This window comes from Vulpes lagopus, chromosome 24, assembly GCF_018345385.1.
Source record: "Vulpes lagopus strain Blue_001 chromosome 24, ASM1834538v1, whole genome shotgun sequence".
Taxonomy (NCBI): Eukaryota; Metazoa; Chordata; class Mammalia; order Carnivora; family Canidae; genus Vulpes; species Vulpes lagopus.
Window position 1 is genome coordinate 2,210,319 of NC_054847.1, and position 20,339 is coordinate 2,230,657.

At 37.1% G+C, this 20,339-nt stretch overlaps 1 protein-coding gene across 2 annotated transcripts in view; it reads right to left on the reverse strand.

The window, feature by feature from the left end:
• Positions 1–347: 347 nt before the first annotated feature.
• UGGT1 (UDP-glucose glycoprotein glucosyltransferase 1) overlaps positions 348–20,339 on the reverse strand; it is a 120,432-nt gene continuing 100,440 nt past the window's right edge. For both annotated transcript variants that reach the window (XM_041739615.1, XM_041739614.1), the window contains 8 exons: positions 19,915–20,019; positions 18,686–18,770; positions 17,380–17,562; positions 15,419–15,579; positions 14,284–14,398; positions 7,493–7,609; positions 6,854–7,022; positions 348–4,822 (listed from right to left, as the gene is read on the reverse strand). In XM_041739615.1, the coding sequence (XP_041595549.1) occupies positions 4,797–4,822; positions 6,854–7,022; positions 7,493–7,609; positions 14,284–14,398; positions 15,419–15,579; positions 17,380–17,562; positions 18,686–18,770; positions 19,915–20,019 (961 nt within the window). In that variant the 3' untranslated portion in view covers positions 348–4,796. The remainder of the gene's footprint in view (positions 4,823–6,853; positions 7,023–7,492; positions 7,610–14,283; positions 14,399–15,418; positions 15,580–17,379; positions 17,563–18,685; positions 18,771–19,914; positions 20,020–20,339) is intronic.

Consider the following 20,339-nt stretch of genomic DNA (forward strand, 5'->3'; position numbering starts at 1 on the left):
ATCTGAGTGTCAAGAACCAGATCTTTAAGTCTAGCCCGAGTAGTTCAGAGAGTGTGCAAAATGTTCAAACTATGCCTTCTCGTTATGGTTAGCCTTCCTAGGGCAACTTGCCTACAAGATCCCACCCACGGCAGTTCCCCAAGGCTGGTGACCTTGAAGAGGTACGGATGCTACTGTGAGAATTCAGAGAACTGGAAACAACACCCCTAGCTCCAATACCAGAGGAGACATTCCGATAAAGGTCTTCCTGTCCAGCCCTGCTTCTTCTGTCAGATGAAAGGTTGGAACCTTAAATTCTGATAATTCAGTTCTTCCTAAACATAATAGCTGAATGACTGACCAGAAAGTTTTAAAGAAGACAAGGAAAAGTTTATTGTGTTGAGCAGACCTTATTTTCATTACAGTACCAGGAAATTCATTCTCAGTTCACTTCAGGTGCAGAGGGCTCTGCAGACATTTAGAGCCTCAGCGCTTCTTCCCAAGCAAGGGGCAGCACCTGGACCAATGTTGCATTTGATGGAATAGATTACAGTAAAACAAAACAGTTATAAAGAAGGTTTTCGAATACACACAGTTCTTTAAAAATTCTAACATTTTTCATTTTTCTATGTTTACCTTGTTATTACCAAGGATAAAATGGTACTTGATCATCTTTCTCTCGGATTGTTAACCTTAGATTTTGCTACTTTTATTTTGAAGAGGAATTATGCCACTTCTCTGGAAATCTAAATAGTGACAAGTAAGGCAATGCGTAAGTTACAGGTGGGTGAAGGCCTTAACTCATACCCTAACTTGTTTCCTCTTAAATCTCCACATTTGCCCTCTGCATTGCTAGGTAATTTAAGACTCAGAAGATAGTCTCTTGCTTGCAAAATCATTATCAGTGAGTTTAAACTTAATGCACTAAAAAACAAAAAACAAACAACAATAAAAAACAACCTAAATGCACTACTTTTGGGGAGCATGCAGCTGCTTGAAGCTGATTTTGTAGTTTCTTCTTATAAACTTGTCAGCACCCAATGGCACCCTGAAAGGAGAGATCCACTACTCCATGCACTGACACACTGTTACCTGGAAGTGTTGTTTCTGTATTAGACCAAGAGATCAAATACCAAATGAAAGAGAAAACTGGTATCCTCCAGATAGTTTGAAATATCGATTACAACCTGAGCTAATAAAGTCTCATTAGCTTGAATTCAATCAGGTAATTAATTACCAAAGTCATGATTGAGATCTTCCACCACTACATCAAGGCAGGGAAAACATGAATTTAGGTAAAAAATGTTATCCCACCAAACTAGACATGATAGCTATATTTAATTCTTATCATCCCACAAAAGTATTTCCATAAAATCAAATATTTAAAAATTATTAAAATTACACAATGGAATCGATATTTAAATAAATTTGCACACAATTCACCTTCCATTTGTTGTTGCCAACAAACAGTTTCCATTAGGTGACTTTACCTAAACATTTCCATTTCCATGAAATCTGATGCCACAGCACTAACACTATATTCAGAAAAATGCACTAGAAATTTCCTTATAACTCTTGAGTTGAATTATTTCTTTCAATCATTCATGGCAATTTTAGAAAAGGACTGCTCTTAAGTACCTAAATTTACTCCTAGGGGAAATGTGGGTAAGGGGAATAATTTTACTCATTGCTAGGAGGGTGGTGTCTGACTTGTTCCAAATTATGGCATCCTTCAAGTGTAACTCCCAGCTTAAGGAAATGGATTCCCTTCCTATTACCTGGGCCAGTCTCTTCTGAAAACTGTAATGCCACCTCTAGCTTTCAACTCTTTATCTGAGGACTGAGTCCCTGCAACCAGACAAAAGCTGTTCATTCAAGTGGAGCCTCAACACAGTCCATTATATGAGGACTTGAGGACAGGAGAGTTCATTAAGCTCTATTCCTGGAAATGATTTGATAATCTTTGCTCTCCCACGAGCTGAGTTCATACAACACACAGGCATATCATGAGGCATATGCATGTAGTAGGTAGGCAAACATCTGTACATTTCCATTTGAAATGCCGCATTTTGAGATTCTACACTTTATCGGCCTTATGTCGGAAAACTAATGTGTCATCATTCTCAATGTGTAAGGATTGAGTACAATTTTAAAATAAACATAGGCATGCCCCACAGCTCCAGCAGTAGGCTGTGTGCATGGGTTTGATCTCAATCAAATACCACTACTCATAGAACATAAAAACACACTGCTGCGTGTCACTCTGACATGTAACATTATTTTACAGCACTCTGGCACTGATTCAGAAAGAAAATTTCCCATTATAGCATGATAAGAGAAAAAATTCCATTACATATAAATAAATGATGGTTAAAAATAATGCACTGTGAAGTTTCCAGAAGCTTGTGTGTTTCATTGCCATCAGCTCTTGCCTCTTGAAAAAAAAAATCTTTTCAGTCACAATTTGTTTTCACACAGTAAAGACTAGACAAAGCTGACCAAGACCAAATTTTAGTGGTATTATCACTTTCTAGGTCATCAGAGGTTCATCCTGAGAGATGCTGATGACACATGAACCAAGAGAAGGAAGGCAGGCCCTCGACTATTTCAGAAGTAAGCTGGATCTTACATATTTAGATTCAGCTACTGGTAAAACTTCCGTTTAGGGTGGTGATGAATAAGGGCAGTGAGGACACACATACTACACAGATGACAGATTTCACACTGTACTTTCCTCACATGGAATATGCACATGAGACCTGGTGGAAAGACATGAAGAAAGGTGGCTTGTTCCATGTCCCATGGGAACCACCATTTAAAAAGCATACTCCAGTGACTAGTATTTCCTGCTCAGTCTCCCAGAAAATAAACTCAGAAAATGCACAACTCTGTTCACGGTTATAGACTAAAGCTGCGGGAGCAGAAGCCTCTCTGAAGGCTTAATTAAATTGAAGACGAAGCTGAACATATATTTTTTGCCCTGATTCTATCCCTTTAGCTATTCTGACCAGGAGAGCAGCAGGGCAGGGGGAACTCAAGCTACAGCCTTTGTCAACAGCAATGATTCTGAGGTATCTTTTAGTCTTGGATCAATTTACATAAAAATCTTTTGAGCTCCCCTTGTCCCAATTTTTAATGTAATTATAAAAGCAAACTGAAAAGCTCCTTCAGGCTGAGAGACTCCTAAGCTAACTTTTGCTTATGTGTATATGGAAAAAATTCCTTGGTAGTTGTCACAAGACTTGATTTTTAAAAAAAGACTGCAAATCAATGTTCCCTGGCTTAGAAGAGTGAGGATTCTCCTATTCATTTGCAGCCCCTCCTCACATTTTTAAAAAGCAGGCAAAATATTGGAGACAACACCAGTTTGCCCTGGAAGAAGGTGCAGTCCCATGGGAGTACTCTTGCTGCTTGCTGTACTCTGCAGCCTGGGCAGATGGAGGGAAGGAACCCAGAGCCTCACACCCATGCAGCCCAACACCACACCAGAAGACTCCCTTGTGGGTGCCTCCCCACACTGCCTACTTACCAGGAGAGGCCTCTCCAGAAGGACTGTGCTGGGTTGCTAAAGCAAAGACACTAAAAGCAGGGACTAAAGGGCCAACACACCTTCAAGGTGTGATTTTGTGCAATCAGAAGAGGTGGCATTCCGGCAATTTCAGCAAACCAAAGGCAACCCACAGGCTCAACTAAAAGGAATATAGAACAGTGAAGAGAAACAAATTAACACCTCTCCTGTTCAACATCTCTCCTGTCCTCAGCTCTGGGATTTCCTCACAGAGAAGTCAAGCCAGCTCTGCCTGGGTCTGAAGAGACAATCCCTTCCCCAGGAAGCAGAGGGATGAATGATGCAACGACCTTTCTGAGGGAGCCCCGAGCCCTGCGAGATGGATCACCAGAGGGGCTCGCTATGGCTGTATCCAGTAAGGAAATCAATAACAGACTTTTTTTTTCTTTTTTTTTTAGAAAGTGGGAAGAAAAAGCAGACCTTCACAAATACAAAAATTGTTTACAAAACAATTATCTAAAAAGTTTACTGGGGTTGGGTGGGGATTAAAAATCATGTTTTCATTTCAAATTAGTCACATGGTACTGATGGTTTATAAAAGAGAACGGTCAATTTCTGTTTTCCTCATTTCCCCTCAGACACCCCAGAGTCGTCCTACTTCTGCTATGTTCCCCACCTTCACCCCAACCCACCCCATCCTGTCCCCAAATTAATCTGTCCCGAGCCAACTCCAAAGACACATGATTGTTGGTTGGGTTTCAATTAGACAATGAACTTGATGCTGGAGAAGAGAACAAAGGACACAGGAGCACACTGGCATAAACCTCAAGGTGTGTGGACCTTGCACAGAGCTTCTGCCACACAGAAGCTTCTGCCACCACAGTGCAGGCTGCAGACTGAGCTCCACTGCCAGTAAACTGAGGTAAGGAAGAACATGGCTGCTCTGGCTGGTTGGCTTCCTGTGGTGGTGCAGCATGTGTGTGCTCTTGGGTGTGCTCACCACAGGACTCATTTTCTTCCAGTTGCCTTTGCCATTTTCCCTTCTGGTCAGAAGACTGCTCTTTACAGAGTCTCAAAAGATCAGTCACTTGTCTTCCTATGAGGTACAAATCCAATAGAGCCTTAACTCTAAAAGTCCAGAGCCCACTGGTATGCAGAAGTCAAAATCAAATGCTCAGAATCAAAAGGTGTGGCACACCTGCCCAGCCAGTTTATCAGCAGTTGTAGAGACAGATCAGAAAAAAACTAGCATTTAATATAAAAAGTGTTTTTCAAATGGTGTAATTTCCTATCCGCTTGTGAATGAAGATCATAACTCTTCTCGTTTCTGAGGTCCTATGGAAAAAGAGGACAATTGAAAATAAAATGGTTCAATCTTTAAGTTACAAAAATACAGACTGGATTTCTTTTCTGGTATTATAACCTATTAATTACAGCCCCACCTCCATTTTATCTCTCTTTTAAAATTTTTAGGAGCTCTGGTTTGGTGTATTAATTTTGAAAAAGAAATAAAGATCTTTTTGTTTTTAAAAACACTGACACTACCTGCATACTCCTACTCCAGCAGAACTGTTTTCACAAATACAATATTTACTTCTGGTGAAAACGTGCATATTTTTAGTCAGGATTCTTCTTTCTTCACTTAACATGTAAACATTTTCCTAAGTAAAAGTGCAGCTCATATACTTTATACAGTAAAGTGCAGCTCTTGGATGTTTAAACTGTTTTTAATGCTTTTGGTTTATAAATAATATATTTCTTCATGTATATGACTTTTTTCTTGTGTGGACTTATTTCTTTAAGGTAAATTCTCAAGAAAGGAACTATCAAGGGAATAAACATGTTAATGGTTTCTGACAGCCAATTTATTATCTCCCTCCTTTTTTTAATAGAGGGCAAGAGGGGAGCTCACAGAGAGAGGGGGAGAGAATCTTAAGCAGACTCCATACCTAGCACAGAGCCTGACACTGGGCTCGATCTCACAACCCTGAGCCAAAATCAAGAGTCAGACATTTCACCAACTGAGCCACCCAGGCACCTTATTATTGCTTTTTAATAAGGGCTGTTCTAATATGCAAAGCTCTGGCAAGGTAGACCCAGAGCAGTTTCTTCACCATCTCCCCAACAAAGGGCATTATCAGAAACAATATACATATTTTTTCAATGGAGTATATATTTTAATGACAGATTCCTTTAATGTAATTACTGTTTCCTCAACTTCACTTATTATTTGTGTTCTTCTCTTATTTGAACAGTTTGTCTACATTCTTTATGTATGCATCGACAGAAATCCTTTAGGTTTCACTATTGAATTTTAATTATTTTTATGCTGAATATCCAGCCTCTCGGCCGTGATACTTAATATCATGGTACAGTCTTCAGGATGGTTGGGTGAATCACTCAAGATCCATGTTCTGTAATTGCTCTTTTAGAATTAGTTTTGAGCTGAATAAATGTTTAAAATCCAGATCTCAGCTTATTAATAGTTTACAAAAGGTCACTTTTGTATTCTAATGATTTTTGTCAACTGCATACCATTTGAAATGTATATAGCATAGGGAAAATATTACATGAACATTTAGTCCCTCTATTCTTAGCCTAAATTAAATAAAAACACTCTATCCTCCACCCTAATATGCTTCTCTGAAAGAATATTTTTTTCACGTCAATATGTACTTTGTCTTGATCCTAAATGTGTTCATTTACTAGTGCCTGGAGAGATTTAATAAAAAGCCAAGGAATAAGACAAGAGATCCCCAAAATAACACTGGGCTTGTCAGATAGAGGGAAGGACCTAGAACCTTATGCCTAAACAGGCCAACAACACACCAGAAGACTCCCTGCTTGTCTTATGTATCACAAAACTCATAGGCCTACCTAACAATAATCTCAATTAAAGCACCTTTTCTTGGGATGCCTGGGTGGCTCAGTGGTTGTGCATCTGCCTTTGGCTCAGGGTGTGATCCTGGGCCCCAGGATTGAGTTCCACAACAGGTTCTCCATGGGGAGCCTGCTTCTGCCTCTGCGTATGTCTCTGCCTCTCTCTCTGTATCTTTCATAAATAAATAAATAGAATCTTTTAAAACAAAACCAAGTCAAAAAAAGCACCTTTTCTCAAAAACATAAATAAATAAGTAAATAAAAAGGAAAAGAAAAGAGGACAGTGATTGTATTAATACAATTGATGTATTACAATGGTAATACATACCATTTAGAAGGCCAATTAAAAAAAGGAAAATAAAAATATATACTGGTTGACGTCAGGACAGAAGTGCTGAGATTCCTTTTATTCATTATTCTGTTTTTGCAATAAACACAAATCAGGAACGTAAATAATATTTCTCTAGGGCCGAAGGTTGGACCTACCTTCCCAGCGTGACTCTTGTGTCGTCTTCTCCTTGTCCAGCACTCCTGTCTCTTTCTCCCTCTGGAAACGGGTCTGTAGCTGCTTGATCTCCTGGTCGTAGTCCTGCCACTCTGGGACAATTCGAACAGCTGCTTCCAGCTTGGGCTCTTTGGTCATTGGATTATTACACTGAAAAACCAAATCGTATACTTCAACCAAGGTAAAGACAGGGCACATTATCCAGAATTCAAAGGTATGTCTGTTCCTGGGTTATAAATCCCAAATGAACAAAAAAGAGTAACACTGAGGAATCAAATGACAGATGAGCAGAAGCAACATGGTCACATAAAGCTTCTACAAAGTTGTGGGGAGTGACAGGAAAGCAGGAAAAGAACATTCTTGTAGTAAAATCACAAGGCACAGAGATAATCCATAAGAAAAGTAGTAACTTTGCTGATTTTAGTGAAAACAGCCCCATCAGACACTAGAGGACTTGGCTGCAGCAGCAGAAATCTATGTATGTTACTGTCGGACAAGCTGCAGTCCCCCAACGGTATAACCACAGAGAACACTAAGTAAGACTCTCTCTGTGTGTTAATAATGATCTAGTTGTAAATCACACTGGACTAGGACGCAGAAAAGAACCACAAAGAGCTTACCAAATCTATCGTTTTTGCCCTTTTCTTAGAGGCATCATCACACCACGTTTCACACCAAAGCCATTCTTGAGGGAGTGATTTAATTGGCACCTGATGGATCATGTTATTGGGCAAATCCTGTTTGGTAAAAAAGAAAATAAAACAACAATATAAAGTTCTGGGAGAAATTTAAATGAATGAATAGCAAATTAGTGATGATAGTTGCTCATTACGTATCACATACCAATCACAAATTTTTAGAACTGAAAGGGTCTACTAAAAACCTCAGAGAAGCTAAAATATTTGTGATGTTTTTTAAAACCACAAAGTTTAGAGGATTCAAACTACCTATGATAAAAAAAAAAAAAAAAAAAACTACCTATGATAAGCACCTGAAAAATTTTAGCTTAAAATTCACAAATAACCTGCACCTAGACTTCCCTCCATGAGGACAATTCTAAGAAAAGGTACTACTGCCTCTTGAAAGTTAACTAAGCATAGAGTGTGGTTTTATACTTCACAGTTTTGCATAAAGGAAGCTCTGAATCCACCTTGTCACCTGGGGCTTGATCCCAAGTGGACGAAGCTCACATGTTTTTGAGTCAACTATATGCCTTGAAGCTTTGTTCTCAGTGTTCCATTGTCTTGTAACAAACAACCAATATGATCCAGAAATTCCACTTCTAGGTATATGCAAAAAAGAATTGAAGCAGGGACTCAAACATATACTTGTATGCCAATGTTTACAAAAGCATTATTCACAATAGCAAAAAGCTGAAAATAAGCCAAATATCCATCAACAGATGAAGAGATATACAAAATATGGGAGATATATATATATATATATTTTTTTTTTGTTATTATTTCTGTTTATTTCACCATCAGTATGCCAACTTTTACCATTATGGCTTTAAATTTTCAAACTGCCCAATAGATTTCAAATAATAGTTTATTACATGCCTAATAAAACACTTAAAATATTTACAGATTCAAAATAGGTGTTTCAAAACTGAAAAAAGTTCACCTGAGAATTATAGCATTGCCATTTGATTTTTTTTTTCCCCAAGTTGTTAATGTGGCTAAGTGTCCACATGCAACCTGTATCGTCTACTGAATCAGATATATTTAACTCCTTATTTAAAAGTGGTTAAGTATTAAGCTATAGTAAATTATGTTATAAAATTTACAGATGGAGAACCAGGATTTAATTTATAACCATGTTTGTTCTGAATGTAACAATTTAACAAATGATTATTTGCTATAGCTGTAGAATTCAAATAATGAAAGCGATTTTAAGGTATTGTTACTTTGCTGAGTTAGACATAACTGTCTTTTAAATATCATCAAGCACTGAGAAGGCCAATTAATAATATAAAAAAAATATATATATATATAATGGAATATTCTTCCATCTTAACAAGAAGGAAATTCTGATGCTATGACATGGATGAAACTTGAAAATAGGGACACCTGGGTGACTCAACAGTTGAGCATCTGCCTTCGGCTCACAGCATGATCCCGGAGTCCCGGGATGGAGTCCCACATCAGGCTTCCTGCATAGAGCCTGCTTCTCCCTCTGCCTGTGTATCTGACACACACACACTCTCTCTCATTCTCTCTCTCTCTCTCTCTTTCATTCATTCATTCATAAATGAAAGAAAGAAAGAAAGAAAGAAAGAAAGAAAGAAAGAAAGAATGAAAGAAAGAAAAAGAAAAAAGACAAACTTGAAAATAGTATACAAAGTGAAATAAGCAAATAAGCTAGGCACAAAAAGGAAAAATACTGTATGATTCTGAAAGTATCTAGAATAGGCAAATTCATACAGATACAAAATAGAATAGAGGTTGCCAGGGGCTGGGGAGAGGAAGGAAGGGAGAGTTATTCTTTAATGTTTACAGAGTTTCAGGATGAGATGATAAAAAGCTCTGGATATGGTTGGCTGTAACAGTGTGAATGTACTTAATGCCACTAAACTGTATAGTTAAAAATGATTAAAATGGGAAATTTTATGTTACATGAATTATACCTAATAATGCAAGTACAATAGACACTAACAGACAAAAAGAAAAAGAAAAAAATTGTTACTAGTAAACTTACATTAAGGAAAATAAAATGATATTCTTTAGGCAGAAGGAAAATGATCCTATATGAAAGCCCAGAAATGCAGGAAAGAATGCAGAGTAACCATGTAAGCAATTCTAAAGTGACCAAATGTCAAGGAAAATACTACCTATAAAACATGTGGAATGCAACCAAGTTTTGCTGAGGTAGCATCTGATCCTTTCAAATGTATATTCGAAAAGACTAAAAGTTATGAACTAAACACCTATCTCAAGAAATTAGGGGAAAAAATCAAATTAAATAAAAGAAAGAGGTAAGAACAATAAAGAACAATCAGTGAAATAAAGATGCTTCTTTAATTCTTGGCGAGGTGATAAAGGAAAAAAAAAGCACAATAAGCAATGTCAGGAATTTTTAAAAGAGAAAGAGAAGACACCAGTATAGATGCTATGGACTTTAAAATGGTAACTGGAGTAATGGAAGCATTCTGGCTCTGGATATACATTTTCTGATGTGTATCATCAGAAAATTACACAGTGCACTTAAAATCTGAGCATTTCACTATATATAAATTATATTGAAAAAAAAATTATATTGTTTTTTAAAATGAAAGGATAGTAAAAGCAATTTCATGACAATATGTTAAGGAAATTTAGAAACAACTTAACAAAAACAGTGATAAAAGAAATAACAGAAAATGTCAACAGTCCCATAACTATTAAAGAAACTGGAATCATAATTTAAACACAAAGAAATTAGAGGCTTCACTAGTGAATTCGGCCAAGCATTTAAGAGAGAAATAAGGCCAACCTTATACAAACCAATTACAGGTAAATTAAAACAAAAACAAAGACAAAATCCAACTCATTTCATTAAGTCTCAATACCAAAATCTGATAGAGATATTATAAGCCAATGTCACATAAAAACATAAATGCAAAATTCTTTTTTTTTTTTTTTTTAATTTTTATTTATTTATGATAGGAACACAGTGAGAGAGAGAGGCAGAGACACAGGCAGAGGGAGAAGCAGGCTCCATGCACCGGGAGCCCGATGTGGGATTCGATCCCGGATCTCCAGGATCACGCCCTGGGCCAAAGGCAAGCGCCAAACCGCTGCGCCACCCAGGGATCCCTAAATGCAAAATTCTTAAATAAATACTTATACCCCCAGAATCCAGGACTATATAAAAAAATTATAAATCATGATCAAGTTTGATTATATAATTCAGAAATTATATTTAGGTATAAAATTAACTATATTTATAATAAAAAAGAAAAGCATATGATCACAGATGTCAAAAACAAAATTTAACACAAAAGATTTTTTTTTTTTAAAGTAGCAAACCAACACTAAAAAGAACTTCCTCAATGTGAATAATGGGTATCTATAAAACATCTACAACAAACATTATACTTAGTGGTGAAATGCTGAATGCGTTCATCATTTTGAGTCAAGAATGTCCACTATCAACATTTCTATTCAACATTATAGAAGTCCCAATAAATACTGAAAGCGAGAAAAAAAAAAGTTTTTGTAACATAAGATTGGAAAAGAAAAAGTAAAACAGCCATTATCTGTAGATGATACACTTACATATATAGAAAAGACAAAAGTATATAAGATTAGCAGGGTAGCTGAATACAAAAATCAACTGCAATTTTAGACACCAGTAACAAATAGAAACAAAAGCAGACTGTTGAGCACATGTTCCAACATACACCCAGAGACTGATGGCAAAGAATGCAAATCTTAGTGGTTCTGAACACTTAAGGAAATCTCCGTTCAATTTTAGCTACTAAGCTAATCAAGCAAACCAAAAATGCAGACTTCACAGAAATGGTTTTGAACTCCAAAAACAACTACTACTACAATAAGCAGCAACAAACTCTGGGGGAGGGGGAAAGTCTGATTTCCAGAGTTGCCACACTATATTACTTGAAATGTTCAGTTTTCAACAAAAATGAAGAGACTTGCAAAATACCAAATATATAAAACCCATATACAGGGGTAAAAAACAATCAACAGAAACTATACTTTTGGTGGCCTAGACATTGGATTTATAACACAAGGACTTTATCAGGTATCTTAAATATGTTCAAATAGGACAAAAGAAACCATGTCTAATAGAACTAAAGGAAAATATGAGAATGATGTTTCAAAAATTAGATAATAAAGAGATACAAATTATACAAAAGAACCAAGCAGGAAATACACTGTTGAAAAACACAATAATTTAAATGAAATTTCGCTAGATGGGTTTAACCACAGATTTGAGCAGCAGAAAAAATAATCAGTCAACTGAAGATAAATCAATTGAGATTATTCAGTCTTGAGATTATCCAGAAGCAGAGAGAAGAATGAAGAAAACTAAACAGAGCCTCAGAGAACTGTGGGAAACCATCAAATAAATACATGAACACATACAATGGCAGTCCCAAGAGGAGAGAGAAAGAGGTAGAAATAATACTTAAAGAAACAGAATGTTCCAAATTTGGTGAAAAATCTTAATCTACACAAGCTCAATGAATTTCAAGCAGGATAAATTCAGAAGAGATCCAACCTAGCTATATCATAATTAAACCATCAAAAGAAAAGACTAGAGACAGTGACTTGTCAGGTAAGGGATTCTCAAGATTAATGCTAACTTCTCATCACAAAATATGGAGGCCAAGAATTTGTGGAACAATAGATTCAAAGAAAAACATGAGAAGGGGAAAAAAAAAAACCTGTCAGGCAAGAATTTTATATCTAGCAAAATTACTCATCAAAAAACAATGAAGGAGAAAATTATACATTCTTCAAGAGTTTGTAGCTCCAGGGCTATCCTATCAGACAGATTATAGGGAGTCTTCTGGCTGAAACGGAAGGGCACTAGACACGTGAAAAAATTAAAAGCAGCAGTAAAGGTATGTAGGTAAATATAAAAGATAATATCAATGTATTTCTTATGAAGAGTTCCCCCCCCCCCAGTTTAAAAACAATTCCAAACAGTAATAATTATAAATCTGTGTTGGTGAGCATATGATGTATAAACATACAAATTGTATGATAATAAAAGTAGGGGGACGAGGGGAACACAGCTATTTAGGAACAAAGTTTTTGAATACTACTGAAATTAAGTAGTTAGTAACTCAAACTAAATTATCATAAGTGGGCAGCCCCGGTGGCCCAGCGGTTTAGCACCGCCTTCAGCCTGGGGTGTGATCCTGGAGACCCGGGATCAAGTCCTGCATCGGGCTCCCTGCATGGAGCCTGCTTCTCCCTCTGCCTGTGTCTCTGCGTCTCTCTCTCCCCCTCTCTCTCTCTGTGTCTATCATGAATAAATAAATAAAATCTTAAAAAACTGTCATAAGTTAAAGTGTTAATGATAGTCATCAAGACAACCACTGAGAAAATAACTCAAAAATACATAGCAAAGGTAACAAGGAAATTTAAATGGCAGATGTAAATTCTACTTCACTAATGATTATATTAAATATAAACATAAAAAACTCTCCAAATGAAAGTCACATAGGATAATGATTCACATATACCAAATTAACAGACTGACAATAAATACTGGTCAAAACATGAGCAATAGGAATTCTTACATGGCTAGTGGGAACATAAATTACAACTACTCTGGAAAACTGTTTAGGATCATCTAATAAAGAAAAATACACTAATCTGATGACTTGGTAATTCCATGTGTTGCTGTACACACAACTGAAATATGTGTACATGTGCATCAAGACAGTTGCACGAATGATCACAGCAGCATTATCCATGGAAGACAAAAAATGGAAAACAACCCAAATGTTGGATAAACAAAGCACTGTACCACTACACACAACAAAATGGATGGATTGTACAGACATAATGTTGAACAAAAGAAATTAGCTCAGAAGAGTGCATATTTTAAGATACTGAGGTAGGGAGGAAAAAACCACTCAAAACCAATCTATAGTATTTAAGGATACATGTTAAAGCAGTAATTTAGAAATAAAGCATTGAGGTGATTACCACAAAAGTCAGGATGCTGGACACCTTTGTTAGAGAAGGGTGGCTGCTGGGATGCTAGCAATGTTCTATTTTCTTTTCTTTTTTCTTTTTTTTTTTCTTTTTTTGCAATGTTCTATTTCTTGAACTGGATGGTGGCATATAGGCATTTCCACAAAGAAATTAATGCATGTGAATATGTACATATTGGTATATTTTTTTTTGTATGCTTTCTTTCATAGATGCTATATATCACAATAAAGGCTTTAACATGTTTAAAGCAGACATGCAAAACAAAATATGTGAAACTAGGTATCTAAAACTATAGACTCACTTCTGAAAAATATTTAGCTAATACACTGATTTGGCTAAACTTAAGAAAACCCATGGTTTTTGACACAGAAAAAAGGGAAATTGAAATTGTGAGACTAGATACAGTGAATCCTTGTTAATTAGCTCCTAAAGAGAAACAAATTGCTCCTAGCAGGCAGAGAAACAAATTTATCAGATTACCGTGGGTACAAAATTTAAAAATATGGTAATGGTTTGAAGAGGCCTTCTATCTCCCTTCCAAACCAACATCTATGGCATCTATGACTATGACATTTTTCAGGAGAGATAAAAATGTCCCACACACACACACTGCACAATTCCTTTCCACGAAGAAACAAAACACTGTCCTAACAGGAGAGAACAGAGAGGAAAATAATTCCTGACACAATACTGCATACCCATCACTGAAAGTGTTAACCAAAAAAATAGCCACTTACTTGATCAAGATTTGACAGGCTGTTAGGATCCTGACTCAGACCTTGGTACTGTCCCCTGAGTCTGTCACCAGCAGCTATTTTCCTAAACTTCTTCAGATCCACGACATACAGTGCACTGGATAGAGAAGAACTACTTGTTATAACCATGGATTGTGGCACCAAAAGTAACCTCACTAAATAACAGTCACCAGGTAAACATCCTGGCCGCTCTTTGAAAAAGTGAACTATGGCCTCATGGTACAGCTCAGGGTCAGTACGTGCCTCTTCAAAGATGCTCAGGAAATTATTGCAAAATCCATATTCTGCCATCACAAGCTCACTTTGTCACTCCTCCTTATTCAACTATCTTCCTTACTTAGCTGCCTTAAATCTCTGACAAAAGACAACTTCTATGAAATGTCAGCAGATAAAGTAATAAAAGCTAATCATCAAAGATACCCTGATGTCTTAAATGTTGCAGGAAAAAATCCCCACAGTGTTATGGATCTTCTGGACCAAGAACATAACTAAGGATAAATCACCAAACCTCAGAGATAAATATCTCTGTAAATGCTGCTACCTACACATCCCCTGACCTTCTAGATCTTCCAAACCACATCCGGCCCAGAGCAGATAATGTAACATTACACAGTCCATTCTAGCAGTTCTACTTCTAGGATTCTGTCCTACAGATATGTCTGAAATATACTAAGTGATGTACCTAATTATTCACTACAACGACATATGTCACAGCAAAAGATCATAAAAAACATATATCTACTGGAATAATATGTAGATGTAAAGGAAGGTCTCTCTCAACTCACTGACATAAGATTTAATAGAGATTAAATAAAACAAGGCACAAAACTGTAAATATGATGGTATTATTTTGTGTAAAAAAGAAGTCTAGTTGTTTATGTAAGAACTAAGTTCTGGAAGGATATATATAAATTAATAGAAGAGATTATCTGTTATAGAAGTGGGAACTGACTAGAAGACAGAAAGGACTGGGAAGATTCTTTTTCATGACATATCTTTTATAATTTTTATTTCTGAACCATATTAATTTATTACCTACTCACAATTTCTAATATGCAAAATAAATTTTTTAAGAAAAGAAAATCAAATAGCATTAGGTATATCGCTTTTTCAATACCTGATATGATATTTTCGCCCAGCCAAATGACTGGCCCAGTACCCTGATTTCCAGAACCTGTAGCCATCCATTTCTTTCCGGCTATCACAGAAGGGAGTATAGCCATAAGGAGCACCATCCAAGTTGAAATCTCTTAACTCTTTCAGATCTGTTCGTACAATCTGGAGAAAAGAAGATCCCAAGACATTTGGGGTTTTTTTTGTTTTGTTTTGAGTGTTTTAGAGGAAGAATAGGAGAGGGAGAAGGTAAGAGAGAGAAAAGGGGTAGGGGTAAAGGGGAAAGGGAGAGAGAGAAACAGAGAAAGCAAGAGAGAGAGATACAAAGGGCGAGGGAAAGGAAGAGAGAGACTCTTCAACAGGCTTCACGCCCAGCACAGAGCCCAATACAGGGCTCCATCTCATGACCATGAGAGCACTACCTGAGCCAAAATCAAGAGTCAGACACTTAACAAACTGAGACATGTAGATGCCCCACAAGTCATTTGTTAAACAGCCATAAAGACAGCAGTTTCTTTAAAATACAGACTACCGGGATCCCTGGGTGGCTCAGCGGTTTAGCACCTGCCTTTGGCCCAGGGTGTGATCCTGGAGTCCCAGGATCGAGTCTCGCATCGGGCTCCCTGCGTGGAGCCTGCTTCTCCCTCTGCCTGTGTCTCTGCCTCTCTCTCCCTGTGTCTCTCATGAATAAATAAAATCTTTAAAAAAAAAAAAATACAGACTACCTCACTGAGACATTACAGAGGGTAGCTCTGAGGTTAATAGCACAGGGTCTATGGGTAGACTCAATCTAAACCCAGATTCTTACACTGATTAGCTGACTGCCATCACTAACATGTAAGTTATTTTGTCTGGTGCTTGGCACACAGTATTCTAAGTATTCAAAAAGACAGAAATAAAACAAATTTACACTACTTAGCCTCTCTATGACTGAGTTTCCTCATCTGTAAAATGGAGACCCCACAGGATTACATTAATCAATTTATGGACAAATGTGGAAAGATGCCTGACACATATCAAGTACTCAATAAAGAGTAAGTGTGCTTATATCAGAATCCAGAAAGCATGCTTCAGGTCTAGCCAGTTGTGATACCATGAGCCAGATGAGGCAGGTAATTCCAAAGAGGTAGATGAAGTTTCTGGCCGTATGGCTTTTACACATATTATATATCACTTCCATTCAGATGATTACCTCAGATTTCAGCCAGATCAGGGTAAGGGGGAAGGCTGTAAAGGAGAACTATAATCACACTTTTTGAGTTTGTATGTTTTAAAACTAAAGTGTGTTCCTTTTGGTCAAATCTTGACACGGGGAAGAATAGCTGAAGACTTCCAAATTATCAAGGCCAAGCATCTATCAACTAGAGCTTCCCCTCTCTTAACCATGTCAACAACTCCTAGCTTTTGGGTAAAAAGTTGGAGATAATTGCAAGCACTGTTAAACCTCAATCTTCCAGTTTTTAGTTTTAGTTTAGTTTTTAGTTAAATAAAGTAAGAAACAAAACTGCATACATGATGTAATCACAACTGTGCAAAAGAGGCATTAAAAAAAAGATGAAAAGGAGATAGATTAAATGCAAACTTTAAAGGTGATCACACTTGGGTGTCACTTTCCATATATCCTAAAATAATGTATCATAAGCATGTATTTTTCTGTAACTAGAAAAACAGGGGCACCTGCGTGGCTCAGTGGTTGAGCCTCTGCCTTTGGCTCAGGTCGTGTCCTGGGGTCCTGGGATCAAGTCCCACATCAGGCTCCCCAGAGGGAGCCTGCCTCTCCCTCTGCCTGTGTCTCTGCCTCTCTCTTTCTGTGTCTCTTGTGAATAAATAAATAAAATCTTAAACAAAAGAAAAAATCATTTAAAAAATGAAAAGGAAGTCTTTTTTTTTTTTTTATTTTTTATGAAAAGGAAGTCTAATGCCCTTAATGCAAACTGTTTAAATCTGGCTTGTAAGAGAGCTTACCTGATCAGCATCCACAAACAGGAATTTGTCAACAACTAGTGGGAAGAGCACATCCAGGAAGAGGATCTTATAACCCCAGATGATGCGCTGTTTCTCAGTCTGTTGATGAAGCCACCGGGGCCATTTGTACTGAACAAGTTCATATTGGAAATTGTATTCATTTGCCATATAAGGTATGAACTCCTATTTTTGGACATAGGAAACAACAAACCACCATTTATTTTGATGAAGAAAATCAACTGTATAATGTAAATCAGTCATCATGATTATGGTACAAGTAAAACACATTTACCATAAGAGCAGTCTAATACAGAAATCTGACCCTGAATTACCTACGACTACATAAAAGAATACAGAATACTGTGTCAAACCCCCATTTCTTTATGACTTCTGATTACCACATGAAATGACAAATCTTTCAATGAAGGGCTTTTGTGTTTATATGTGTGTTTTATGGGAAAAAACTGTCAAAACATGATTTCAGTAAAACGTTGTTTGGGATTGATTTAAAGCCTTTCTCATACCTATGCCTAACCCAGGAAATAACATGGCCAATCCAAATATTCTGAACAAATTTATGTTAAGTCTTTCAGATCCTAAATATAAGTACCTTCAGAGGATCAGAAGCGAATTGCCTATCTAGGAAAGATACTGCTGAATACATTAAAAGTTGTTCAGCAAATTCTATAGAACAATAACAACCAAAAGATATATATAAATCAATTTAGATAACAAATACTAACTAATATAAATAAAGCAGAAAACTTTCCAAGTCTTGTTTTCATTTTGCACATAGGGAACATTACTTCCAGAGACCACTGGGTAGTTAATTTCTCATGATAGAATGAATCATCCTCCTCACTGGAAACCAGCACTATGCTTTCTTAATTGTGCTTTATAATATATGTGCTCAGAGGAAGAGAATGTTATTTCATCAACACAAAAGATTCTCCTCCAATGTTATCCAAGCTTCAAAAAGGTCAGAATTTTGTGCGTGGTATCATAACAACTATTCCTCCAAAATAATCCAGTCTGCAATGAACACAGAAATATGCAACTGGGGGTGCCTGGCTGGCTTAGTCGGAAGTGTGTGTGACTCTTGACCTTAGGATCACCAGTTCGAGCTCCACTTTAGATGTAGAGATCACTTAAGATAAATCATTTTAAAAATATATGCAAGTGAATTAAGGAAATCTAATCAAAAGGAAAATTTTTAATCATACAAAAACATAGAAGCAGTAAAAAGTATATCATTCCATTCATATCTCCTTAACAAGAATCTTCTCCTTCCCCCTGAGAAACAAACCTTAAATGTGGGAGACAAATAATTCTTCAAGAACCAGAATTTCACAGGAGTCTTAGTGTTCTTCAGTACTGATAGCATCATTATACTGTCAAACAAAAGCAAATAGTAATAATAATCTTTCAATGTTTTTTAATGTCAACAAAATCAAGTAGAGTCAATCATGAAACCATTAAGTGTTCTCCATGGCAGAGCAGACTGATGGCAAAGAGAGACCTTTACTAATGGAAAATGGAAAACTGCAGCTATTATAAGGTTATCAATGGATGGAAAAGAAAGAGTATTTCTCACCCATAAAAATATATCTGATAAAGACAAATGTTTTAATCATGTTACATTCTTTAAATATACTTGCTTCATGAACTGCTGTCTTAATTATGGTACAAATAAGTAACAAAGTTTGTGGTAAACTCACTACAGGACTCTGAAAAGAAAACCTGTAAGGCCACAGCAGCTCTGTGTGGCTGCATGCCCCCCACAGCCTCTATTAGAGACCCCGTCAGGGAAGAGAACAGGGAGAGGACAGGGGATGGCAAATGGCAACAGCGTCATGATTTCCTACTTTGAAAACAGACAAAAACAAACTGAGTCAAGGAACTTAATTAAATTATTACTAACACTTGACATAACTATTTTAGGTCAGTTATTTCTTGGAAATGGGAGGGCTGAATCTGATTAACATGATAGTTTAATTCTTTTCCATAGTAGATTTGTCACGGAAAGTTAAAAGTAAAGTGAACCCTGGCATTAGGAAACTCCCTCAAGTAAAGGAGCATATTCACAGCCAAGCCTTCCCCTGGCCACCACTGCATCACCAGCCCAAGGCTGTGACTTCCCTGTGGCTCTAGCTGGGTGACCTCAGGCCTCCCTTTACCCTCTGAATATGTCTATAAAACAAAGGTGTTCTGCATCTTTGGAGGCCCTATTCTACTTGTACTCTCTTTGTTAACCTCCTAATTTCTGGCTTAAGCAATGCTTGGGGGCCAATTATTTATAATGTGTGCATAGTGGTATTAAACGTTTATAGTCTTGTAATATCCACAAAGATGCATTTATGATACAGCCAGACTTTATGAGACTAGCAGATCAAAACAATACAATGATATATTCACAATCTTTAGAGTGCTTCAGATACACAGAAACGTAATAGACAGAATCCCATAAAACATTCTCTAAATAAGAATATGGTGACAAACTCATTGGTATATACTGAAATAATCAACATGACTAACCGGAGAAATCTCTCATAGAGATGACCAGATGCCACAGAGAAAATATTAATTATGTCATCTTTATCTTGTTTCACTTCCTCAGTCTTCTGTCCTCCTGTAAAGCCCCTATGATAATAAAGGTAAAAACAAGAACACGTGAAATGCTAGTACAGACACATAGCCCTTTAAGGGAAGAGCTACAGAGATGGTGTTTTCCATTCCAGTTCCTTCCCTGGGGGGGTGGGGGTGCAGGAGGAGCCGGTGAAGCATCTGCTGGCACCCGTAGAGGGCATAAGGCAACCAAGCCACCACAGGGTAAAGAGATGGATGCTGCCTGCAGGCTACCACGTAGCTTCAGGGACAGACTGAACACAGGCGATTCCACGGAATGTGATCTGCTCAATGGAAGGACAGGCACAACGCAACGAGAGGCAGGAAGTAACTTC